Here is a 12,453-nt window from a genome sequence, read left to right as displayed (position 1 = left end):
GCTTTTGTTCAATGAATCTGGTCAGTCTGAAATAATTCTTCACAGTAATGCACATACAGTCCATGATAATAAGAGCATCAGGGGTGAACGGAGAGTTTAAGTGAAGCTGACTTCATGTTGTATTAACGGGGGCCGAAGGTTTGGTAGACAGATTTGAAAATAATGTGTAAGAAAATGTTGCTATTTAACTCACTGTATTAATATTAAATATACTTCTAGTAAGAACTGAAAGGCTCATGACACTGACTTGTAAGTGCATGTTCCTGCATGTATGTATGTGATCTAGCTTCAGTCATGAATTTAGTAAATGTTAATTTATGTTCAATCGTCAATGTAACTGTAACTCTGTCTGCTCTTTTCTTTTTTGTTTTGAAAAGCACTTTGAGCTGCATTTTATGTATGAAAGTTGAAATTTAAATCAAATGTATTATTAATAACTTTATACACACCATTACTAGCTGTACGGCCCATTCACAGTATTTTCTGTCATAAAAAGAAAGATAAGCCTTCTTCCTGTGTTAAGTCATTCAATGATTAAAATTAGCCTTTTGTGTAAGATGCGTCCTATTGGGAAAATGACACAAATGGAATAAAGTAGAACATAAGCGATCCCCTTTATAGTTGTGCAGTGGTGATTAGTATGAAAGGAGGTTTATTATCGCCCAGCCCTAACATGAGTATATTATGTTCTTCTCAGAACGATGGGGTTTGGTTTGCACATGTGCTCCCTCTGTCACAAGGTCTTTAAGTGAAATATCTGTTAATCAGATAGCTTCTCCCGCTTGAGCTATTTCTGGCTGCAAGAACAAGCCAGCTCGATGAAATGCAGTACCATCCAGTTATTTACCATAGCTGGTGGTGTTTCAAATAAATAAATAAAATAATTCTGCTTCTTCTTTGTCTTCTGTGCCCATGTTTACAGAATAGACCCAAATCTCAATCTCAATCAAAATGGAAAGTCTTAATTTCTTTATTTTAAGACCAGTTTTATTGACATGACCGCGGTTATGAACTCAATTTTACACTGCAACAAAAAACGGTGTTGTGAAAACTAATATCTAAAAAGGAGCATTTGCTTGTAATATATTGCAAATAGCTTAAAAGAAAAACCTTTCCCTAAGAGGATCATGTAAGCACAACATTTCAAGACACTATAAATGTAATAACCAGAGTAAAACAACCAACTTCAGAAGCAGAAGAATGTAACATCTATAGTCTTTTGTGTATAAAAATAATTTTATTTATTAATTCTCTACCTCCCCTTTTCCACCCAGGTGTGCCTCTGTCCACTCAGTGGGGCCCTCAGGGCTACTTCTACGCCATCCAGATCGCTCAGTATGGCTTGAGCCATTACAGCAAAAACCTGACGGAGCGCCCTCCCCACGTGGAGGTCTACGACACAGCCGAGGACAGAGACAGCCGTGCCAGCACAGTGCCCTGGAGTGTGCCGAAAGGTTGCGGTCTCAGCCGTGTCCACGACAAGACACGAGCTACCTCCGTGCGCCAGTTCAGTTCTCCAGGTATGTAAGCCTTCCACGAGCCCAGATTGCCTCGGGGCAAGGAGCTTATCTCCTGTTAAATGTGGCAGTAGGAGGCCCGATATGCAGCTACACCCTCAGGACAGGAAGATAGTCTGCGGTGAGTCACAGCCACCGAGCGAGAATACTGGCAGACCGTGTTGGTTGACAGTGGACCCACCACATAATGACAGATTCCTGAAAATGATGATGATTAAAGAACCAGCAGACACAACATCACACATTTCATCCCATTTTGTTTACTGAGTCAGACTTTGTCACATTTATTCTGTCTGAATGCTTTGTGAAAGTTCCCGCTGTCGACATTACTCTCATAACGGATTCCTTTTTATCTCAAGCATCAATATCAGCGGTTGAAATAATAACTGTGCAGATTTTATCAGCCGGAGCCAATCAATATTAATTGTGTTGTAGTCAAAGGACAGATCTCCAGGTTGTTGTCTGATTAGGGTGCTCTATGCAAACCATTGTAGCCCCATATGGGCTTTAGCGAAAAATAGGTAACTTTTTGTTGTTCAGTTCAGTTCTTTAAAACTGGGTCACAAATAATTACTTTTGAGCAGGCTGTAGTGTCAGGCGGACTCCTACAGGTAACTGGGCTTTAAGGCTGCGACTAATGATTATTTTCATCATCGAATAGAAGAATTAATTGATTACGTGTCGGTTTTATACAATATCAGAAAATAGTGAAAAAGTCCAACGTGATGTCTTTAAAATGTCTTGTTTTGTTTGTCCAAAACCCCCGAAATATTAACTTTAATATGATATCCGGTCTTTTAGTCTGATGTAACACCCTTTCAAAATACTATTTCTGGGTCCAAGCACGTCATTGAACAAAACAAACAACAATGGTCGAACCTGTGAACCTTTGACGATCACGGCTTTCTTCAGTGAGACGCATTTTCATCGATGGCAAAGCATTAAAATGACAATACCATTGTTTGTTCTTTTATCACTCAGATCTGTTCAAACAACGGGGCACTGCGGCATTGTAGAAATAAAAGGCCTGGACCTGAAAATAGGGAGTTATGTCACATCTTAAAGGCAGGATAAAAAACAGAGAAAAGCAGAAAATCTCCATATTTGAGGGGTTAAAATAGGCATTTTTGCATGGAAAATTTTTTTTGATTAATTGATTATCAGAATAGTTTATTATAGCAATTTATTTTTCTGTCAGTCGACTCATAGTTGCAGTTCTACTCCGCAGCCTTTTGCATATGAAACTGTGTGGAAGAGCGAGGTGAGGCCGCACTTCCTGAGAAGACTCAGAACCTTTAGTGTGATGAGCAACTTTTCTTCTATCAAGGCGTAGTAGAGAGTCTCCGGCGCTGTGATATCTCTGCATGGTTCGGTACAAACAGTACAGTCAAAGGCCCAGATCATTCAGTCTTGAGGCTATTTTTCAACAAACCATAATCAGACATCCCAAAAAAAACCATTTCACATTCAACTCATGTTTCTCAGTATCAGCTCCTCCCCTCGGGCAGACGGTAAAGGTTTCTCCTCAGCAGGCAACACCATTAAAGCTGAACATCACCTCCGCTGAAATATGTTTATCCCGTAGCTGTCCTTATTATCGATGATCACTGTTAAATATTATATTATGTGTGTGCTTTTTCTGGTGGAGTTGATCAATGAATATTTGTCTTTCTTACTGTTTTTTTTCTGTGATTTTATTCTGCCAGGCGTTGTGATGTTCAGAGCAAATAGCCCCCCAGGACAACAAAGTCTATCTTATCTTTCTTTCAAAAAGGCTAAATCATTTCTCAAACAGCTGGGCAATAGATTTTTTTGGATAGAAGTGGATGTGTTTCAGACTAGCATGACAGTGCATGTTAGAGTAAAAATCAAGCCTACATAGAGCCAATTCATTGTCAGTTTTCATCTTTTCGGGGTATTTGTTGACAAAAAAAAATGTATAGAATATCACCAGATTATTACTTTAACTAAATCCTACATTAATCATATTTTAATTTTCAGTTTTGGAACATTCTTCCGTTTAATGTACGGCATAGCGACTCTTTTCGTTTTTGTACATAACCTTAAAACTTGGCTAAAGAAAACCAGACGTGCCATCTGACCGAGTCTCTGCCTGCTTACCCTGTCTGCTCTCATTTGCTTAGCTCCTCTTTGATGTAATGTGATTTTATGTTGTTATGATGTTTTAGGTGCTTGTGCTAACTGGGCTGCTTGTCTGCTTAACATTGTTTTGTAATAATTACATGCCTTTTATACGTCCTACTTTTCATGATGCTTTTTATCCTCTTCAGCTGTCCATGTTTTGTTATTGTGTTTTATTTGGTGTTTTATTGGCCAATTGTTGAAAATGAGCCCTTTGGCTAACACTGGCACATTTGCAGTAATGATGATTAATGTGCACCGTCTCTGATAAATAAATGAATAAATATTCCACCTAATAGCCCTGTGGATCAGGTACTCCATGGTTCAGAGCTGCTCATGCTGTCAGTGTATGAAGCTCATGTTAGCTCATTCTGCTACAGTGGAGAGCACTCATCAGTGTCATTTGGCGCTCATCAGTCAGATATCATTAACTTTAACATTATCAGAAGTGATTAATCCGTCATTTTAGAAATATTACCAGAGTTCAATATTAAACAAACCATGTACATATTTGAATCAACCTATTTTCAGTTTGGAATATATGATAAGGGCATAATAAGCAACATCATGATATAATTGAATGTTTATTTGAACATTGCAGTAACAACTTGAAAAAGCCACAATATAATGTTGATTTTCCGTCAGTGTATAGTCAGGTAAGGTCAGGACACTTTTTTTATAAAGCACTTTCAAGTTGACCCAAAGTGCTTCCCATTCAAGGCAGATGTATATGTATAAGGTATAGTTGGTAGGCCTCTTCTAATGAAACAGACTGAAGGACGGTGCTGTCCTTGGTGCCATTGTGCACAGTTTCACCTCAGAGGGATCTAATTGAATCCACCTCTTAATCCCCACTTTGCATCAAGGCTCATATGGTACTGAGGACACGCCGACTGTTGTGTGTTCTGCACAGCCTTCTTATGCATCTAAAAAAGATGGAAAATATGAGAAAAAAAACATCGTCCTTGTCATTATATCCCTAACACAAAGTATTCACGGCTGCAGTTTATCTATATGTATATTAGTCTGATTCAGATTCACAATGTGATAGTTTTCAAATCATAAGAACGAGTTGAAGTTTAATCTGGTGACCGTTTGGTTTCACCAGCTATAATAACAACCCTCTCTTTACTCAGCTGTTGTCCGTGTTAATTCAGTGAAACAACAAAAAATAAACTTTGGCTGCTCACTCTCTGCATGACGGTGTCCAGAGATTTACACTTGGCCAAAGATGGGTTTTGTGGAGGAAGAAGCACCACTCTGTCAGTTTTGATGTTTGAGAAAAATACGGCATGGGCTGTGTCTTTTTGCTGTTCATACCAACAGAGTGGCAAGTTTGGCTTTACATTCACAATCTGAGTGTTCGCCTCACAAGACTCCCTAAAAACTTCTCGTGGCCCTTTTTTTTGGAAAAGCAAGCAAATCCACATCCTAAAAAGTTATTTATTAAGCTAAAATTTGCCTGAAGTCCAGTGAAACCTTCAGAAGACCTCATGCCTTATTGAAATTTATTGTTTTTGCTCCTCATGCTGCTGGAAGGGGCTGCAACTGTGGCTTGCCTGCAGATTTTCAAATGACTTTTACCCGACTGCAGATAAACTCTTAAATTGACCATCATATTTTTATATTGGACAATATGTACAACTAAATGGTGCTAAAATATATTGACATTTAGATGGATGGAGTCTGATATCAGTGTAGTTCATCCAGTATTTTCATGGCAGGTGATTTTACGATGTTAGCATGTTAACTAACACAACTCTCCCTCCGTTGTGGGAAACTCATGACCGTTCGCTTAGAGCATGGGCTGAGATGAAAGCATGCAGCTCTGGGTCCTCAAATGCCAAGTTTTTAGGGAGTCCTATCGCCTCACTTCAACCTCAGACGAGCTTGTTAGTAGCTCGTCAGTTGTCGAGGGTAACACTTCCTGACAACGGAGGAACAGAGCTGTTGGAAGCTCCCAGTTAAACATTCAACTTGACTTTAAAGGTCTTATAATTATCTTTATTAGGTGTGTTAAATTGTTCAACCTTCTCCTCCTCAAACTGATTGACAAACAACAATTTTATGATGCTGTTTAATAAATGTAGAAACACTATAGGTGTTTGATAATGGTAAGAGTATAATACTTTGTAGACCAAAAATGGAAAATTGTTTAAATTTAAAGCACAAAATCGATCAGAAAAATTACAGTTGTATATTTTTCCTTAAATAGTTCAGCCTGAAGGTGATAGCAGGGAAGGACTGTGTTCTTTTATTGTGAATATCTGTGAGTGGTCTAAATATCTACACGACAAAGAAAAACGGACTGTTTCTTTCTGATAGAAATTGGAAATCTGCCCTACTTTTACCGCAGTAAAATGACCAAGGCTGTAAGACAGTTGTCAGTGATGTTTGGGTTTTGGAGACATCAGAATATTTTTCTAACTGAGTTGTCTTTATTCTTCTTTGATCTCCTGCTGATATTTCCCTACTCTTTCTCTCTGTGTCCTCTGTTGAGCTGCTCCCTCTCCTGTGATTCCCCCCTCCTCCTAATTCTTCTGCTTTCAACCCCCAATCATCAACAATTTCTTCTCATTTCACCGCTCTACACTTTTCTTCCTCTCTGCGCCTCACTCACCTTGCCTTACAGCTTCAACTCGCCATCATCAGCTCGCTTTCCTCGCCATCATCAGCTCTCTTTCCTCGCCATCATCATGTTTTCATCATCACTCCTCAACTCTCCCTCGGCAGTCTTCACTCCTCCGTTAATCTTCCTTGTCTATCCCCTGTTTTGAGTCAGTTTTCCACCTCTCTTTACTCATTTCCACCCACCACTCACCCCTCAGCCCTCTTGTGCTTCTTTAATCTTGCAATCATATTAAGCATGATCCATTTAAACGCCTTTATTCTGCTCTGTCATCCAAACTTTTCCCTGTTTTCTTCCTCTGGTGTCAGTTTCTCTTTCTGTCTCTGGCTCCCTCCACTCCCTCCTCCTACTCCCTTCTCTCTGTTTGGGTCTTTTTTCCCTCCTTACTGTATCTAGGGCACTGGTGTTGAACAGCCTCTCAAATCCTCTGACAAGGGGATCAATCGTCTGTCCCCTGATAATATTCTACCATCTACCATCTGCACATTCCCGCAGGAACACTGTTCGCCACTGAGCACCTTTATTTTCTCAAACCCCTGGTGGTCCTTTGATGACATTTTGGGGAAGAGAGATGCAGTTTGTACAAACCTGTCAGAATTAGCGATGTGATCTGTGTACAGAGATGCATCGTAGCGACAGCCGTCACCAGCTTCAGCGCCTTTAGAAAGTGTTCGCCAACCCTGGAAGTTATCTGTTAATGTCTCACAACACTGAATCAAAGTAGACTAGTTTTTTGTGTAATGACACCCGTGGTTACCGTGGTAACAGCAACTCTCCTTGAGCGGCCCCTTTGGTTAAAAAAGTTACTCCAGCATCTTTTGTTTGTCACAAACAAACTCACGTTGTTTTAATATGTTGATAATAGATGACAGATAAATGCAATTGTTCCATTTCTGCTTTGCCAAAATGCAAAAGAATCGCCCGTTGCTGAAAATGTATTGTTTGAAGCTTTTTGATGAATGACTGCAGACATCATCCAGATGTGCCAAACTGACAGAAACCGACTTATGCATGCAGACATTGATGCTAAAGATGCAAAATTGTATACAGTACAAGCATGTATTTTCTACCTGTTAGCCATGTAGATCACTTTTAGGGCTGGGTATCAATGAAATAACCCAGTACCAAGTGGTCTCAAAACTTCTCCAGTCCAATGATTTTGATCCTTTTTGTACCCAGACCTAGAAAAAAAACACTATTTGTGTGATTTTGCTTGCAACCAATAATTACAATTACAGTTCTTCAATTTAATGCAACGTGCAGTTTGGCCCACTACCACAGCAGCTACAACCCACAGTCTGTGGTGTGGAGAATGCATTTATTCACATGATGAATGAAGTAAGAAAAAAGTGTCAAATAAAGTACTCTATTGGTGTCTGTATCACTGTAAGTACTACTATGAATTAGAGATGCACAGATCCGATACCAGGAACAGATATCAGCTCCGATATTGACTAATTAGCTGGAGTCATTTCTTTTTTATTGATATCATTCACAGCAATACAGTTACAGCGATCTAGTCACTTTTATGTTTGCAACACCTGTTGGGGTTTCATATTGCATTTTAGAATATCTGTTAGCAGTGCACTTTACATGGAAGTGCTATTTATTCATGTTTTCTGCTAATGTACACTTATTTGTTAATACATAATATTAAGTAAATTTATATCTGTGTTAATTTGTTACCTTTTTTTAACAAGGCTAAATGTTTATGTCAAGCCTGACGCATTCACTCACATAGAAAGGTGTACGCTTCATTCATTCAACAGTCGGATCAGTATCGGGTATCGGCCCATGGTATCGGTTTGAATCAGAAAAAACTGGACTGTGCATCTTTAGTATTAATATTGGTATCAAGTAATGCCTTTATAAATAGACCCTTTAATCACTTTCAAAGGGTATTTTTATGTTTAAAATAAAGCTGTATTGAATCCACTTTAGAGCCACAGACATATCAGTATCTATTGGTATCTGTGTATAATTTTCTTTTACACTGGTAAACATTACATAATGGCTTTATGACGCATTATAAAATTGAGTCCTACAGCTTCATATATTTATTTTGATGTATTTTCTAATCATCAGTTTGGGACTGTTGGTCATATAAAACGAGATATTTGAATTAGTCACCTTAGGCTCTGAGAGATTGTGTTGATAATAATCATTTTCTAACATTTTATAGACATTCATTTTCTGATTAATCAATTATTTAAATGATCGTTATTTGCAGCCTTAACAACACGAAAACGTCCTGCGCGCATGAACACTTTTTAAAGGCGCTGTCTGCCCTGCTGTAGTCAGAGGCTGTAGATGAATAATCCACATGCATTGACTGTTGTCTTCATGCTCGGGTCTTCTGTATCCGCACACGCACAAAACATACTGAACATGTGTTTTCAATTGTTCGTCATGCTCACTCATTATACAAGCGTTGGTTTTTACTCTGACATATTTGTAGCTACATGTCATCTCTGTCTCCTGCCTTATTGCTAACCAGCCAGAGAGCAGAGCAGAGCAGAGGACGTGGGATCTCGTCTATATTCCCTGCCCATGCTTTATTGATGCCAGAGTAATCACAGGGCCAGAGTACAAATCCACTTACTCTCTGCATTGCCTTAAGTAATGGATTTATGAGTGCATTAAAGAGCTGTAGTCATCCAGAGGCCCCTGCCAGACTGGCTCTCTCCTCCGTTCTCATCCTGATCGACTGTCTTTCGGTCTCAGGCGGCCTCGTCTGCTTCTGCTTTCTCAGCTCGTGTCATGTGAGATCTGATTCTCAATTGTCTTCTCACTAGTTGCTCATTTTCACTCTCGACGGTCTCGGTCTGGCTTTAAGGGCACTTGAGGCCGCTCGTCTTGCCGTCACCCTACTTTCTCTTGACTCCTACACTTGTTCTTTTCATCCTTTCAGGAGCCTTGACTGGCAAATGTTTTTTTTTAGGTTTTTTAACAAGGCCAAGGGAGAGATCGTTTCAGAAGCAGTTAGTGTTTTAGAGGGTTGAAATGATCAACTGAAGTGCCTGGCACTGAGTTGATATAATGTAAGAGGAGTGGTGGCAGTGTGGTAACTGAATATCATCTTCACTTTGCACCTCTCCACTTCTCTTCCCAACGAAGCTCAAAGGGAACATTTGCTGCAGTGCATCAACTTCCTCTCTCACTTTCCTCCTACGACTCTTAAAGTCAATTAATTAAGCTCTGTGTGCAGTGACACATCTGTCCTGTAGATCCCATGAGAAGCTTGTCTGTGCGTGTGTGTTGGAGCCTCTATCACACACACACACACACACACACACACACACACACACACACACACACACACACACACACACACACACACACACACACACACACACACACACACACACACACACACACACACACACACACACACACACACACACAGCTAGGCACTTCACACAGGTAAGAACGACACCCCTTGGTAATAAAGAGTCTGGTTTTGACGGGAGAAGTTATCTGACTGTTATTGATCATTTGAGAATGTGACTACAGAGTGAATCCTGGAACATGAGGGAAAAGCTTTTATTGTAACGCAACATCAAAGCAGACAAAAGGCTTCCAGTCAGTCTGCTAAAAATAGTCCCTTGTCATCCGGTAATTGTCAGAAGTTTGTAAAACAGTCATATGAGGTGAGTCGTGTTTTTTCAGACAAAATATACTTGAAGAAATGCTGTAAAACGTCTTTTGTACTGCAATTTCAGTTTGTTGAACATGTTCTCTTCTCACCCCACCACCACAGAGTCCTCAGAAGGCGTGTCCCTCCCGCTGGGTAACTCCAAAGACTTCATCCTCAGCTTGGACATCAAGTTCGTCTCCAACGGCAGCGTGTCTGTGATCCTGGAGACCACAGAGAAGGGCCCGCCGTTCACTATTCACTATGTGACCAGCACGCAGCTCATCGCCTTCAAAGACCATGAAATCACCTACGGTGTCGGGCCACGAACTGTTTGGAGCACACTGACCCGAGACCTGCTCACCGACCTCAGGAAGGGCGTCGGTCTGTCCAACACCAAGGCTGTGAAGGCCACAAAGGTTGGTTTGTGTCAAATGTTTGGTGCTTAAAGTACTTTTTGACCTGTGTTCTTATAACCGTAACTGTGCTGGAGCTGGAACTGTTTATTAACTACTGTGTTGATAATTCAGTAATCCTTTAAGTCATTTTCAAGCAAAAATGCCAAATATTTGCTTGTTTCTTTAAATGTGAGGATTTTACTGTATTTTCTCATCTCATCGTACGGTAAAATTCATATATTGGGGTCCTGCACAAAGCAAGTCATTTGAGGATGTCAATTTGGGATTTAAAAAATTGAATTGCACTATATTTTGATATTTTATAGACAAAACTATTCATTGATTTATTAAGAAAGCAATCAGCAGATTAATAAATAATGAAAATAAATCGTTAGTTGCAGCCCTAAACTGGACCGTATATAACTAATTATCATTAATTTCTCATCTTAAAGCAGCTGTTCAGTAGGTTTACTAATGATGATAACAGATTTTTATATATATTTTATATATTTGTGTATATCTCATTATGAGAACTTTGACGCTGGATTATTACATCAAGATCCCTCTTTCCTCTCAGATCATGCCCAGACGGGTGGTGCGATTGGTCCTGCACGGGCGCGGCTTTGTTGACAACGTCACTATCTCTACCACTGCCCACATGGCCGCCTTCTTTGCCGCCAGCGACTGGCTGGTGCGCAACCAGGACGAACGAGGCGGCTGGCCCATCATGGTCACCCGTAAACTGGGTGAAGGATTCCGGCCTCTGGAGCCCGGCTGGTACTCGGCCATGGCTCAGGGCCAGGCCATGTCCACCCTGGTGAGAGCCTACCTCCTCACCAAGGACCAGGCGTACCTCAACGCTGCTCTCAAGGCAGTAGGACCCTATAAGGTGCCTTCAGCGCAGCACGGGGTCAAAGCTGTGTTCATGAACAAATACGACTGGTATGAAGAATACCCCACAACGCCCAGCTCCTTTGTCCTCAACGGCTTCATCTACTCCCTGCTGGGACTCCACGACTTGACTGAGACAGCCGGAGAGAAGCTTGGCAGGGAGGCAGGGCAGCTGTTCAGCCGCGGCATGGAGTCGCTGAAGGCCATGCTGCCGCTCTTTGACACGGGGTCTGGGAGCATCTACGACCTGCGCCACTTCATGTTGGCTACAGCGCCCAACCTGGCACGCTGGGACTATCACACCACGCACATTAACCAGCTGCAGCTGCTGGCATCCATAGACAACGCTCCCATCTTTAAGGATGTTGTAAAGCGCTGGAAAAACTACTTAAAAGGGATTCGTGCAAAGCACAACTAGACAAACTGTAACCCACATATAGTATAAAGCTGATTTGATGACTGAAAAGTTAAATATACTCTGTGTGTGTGTGTGTGTGTGTGTGTGTGTGTGTGTGTGTGTGTGTGTGTGTGTGTGTGTGTGTGTGTGTGTGTGTGTGTGTGTGTGTGTGTGTGTGTGTGTGTGTGTGTGTGTGTGTGTGTGTGTGTGTGTGTGTGTGTGTGTGTGTGTGTGTGTGTGTGTGTGTGTGTGTGTGTGTGTGTGTGTGTGTGTGTGTGTGTGTGTGTGTGTGTGTGTGTGTGTGTGTGTGTGTGTGTGTGTGTGTGTGTGTGTGTGTGTGTGTGTGTGTGTGTGTGTGTGTGTGTGTGTGTGTGTGTGTGTGTGTGTGTGTGTGTGTGTGCGTGCGTGCGTGCGTGCGTGCGTGCGTGCGTGCGTGCGTGCGTGCGTGCGTGCGTGCGTGCGTGCGTGCGTGCGTGCGTGCGTGCGTGCGTGCGTGCGTGCGTGCGTGCGTGCGTGCGTGCGTGCGTGCGTGCGTGCGCGCGCGGTCGAGGTTCATAATCTAAAGGACGTGTTTATTCAGCCGCAGCACTCATCACTAAAAGTTTCTCGTATGCTCTGTTGCAGGTTTTATATTTTCTGCAACACTGACTGTAGCTCCCCCCTCCTGGGTTTTTCTTCAGCTAGTGCTGGTAATTATGCACAGACCTAGTTTCTGTGTGTGTGTGTGTGTGTGTTGCGCCGATTTTCTTTGATGCACCTGCCGCAAGTTCCTCTCCAGTTTTATTTTTTACCATTTCATCCCAGATTTGCAAAGTTTATTGAGACAGAAAAACTTAAAAAAACAA

The 12,453-nt window shown here is 41.4% G+C and overlaps 1 protein-coding gene across 1 annotated transcript in view; it reads left to right on the top strand.

Moving 5' to 3' along the window:
- The window catches only part of glceb (glucuronic acid epimerase b), a gene marked incomplete at its 3' end in the record, with an annotated part of 52,696 nt that extends 41,067 nt beyond the window's left edge, over window positions 1-11,629 (top strand). Inside the window, exons 4-6 of the mRNA XM_083923170.1 lie at window positions 1,275-1,520; window positions 10,049-10,341; window positions 10,898-11,629. Of these exons, the coding sequence (XP_083779296.1) occupies window positions 1,275-1,520; window positions 10,049-10,341; window positions 10,898-11,629 (1,271 nt within the window). The remainder of the gene's footprint in view (window positions 1-1,274; window positions 1,521-10,048; window positions 10,342-10,897) is intronic.
- Between the last annotated feature and the right edge of the window lie 824 nt (window positions 11,630-12,453).

This window comes from Echiichthys vipera (genome assembly GCF_963691815.1).
Source record: "Echiichthys vipera genome assembly, chromosome: 1".
Lineage (NCBI taxonomy): Eukaryota > Metazoa > Chordata > Actinopteri > Perciformes > Trachinidae > Echiichthys > Echiichthys vipera.
Note: the sequence above shows the minus strand (reverse complement) of the source record. Positions and strands in the feature narration are given on the sequence as shown.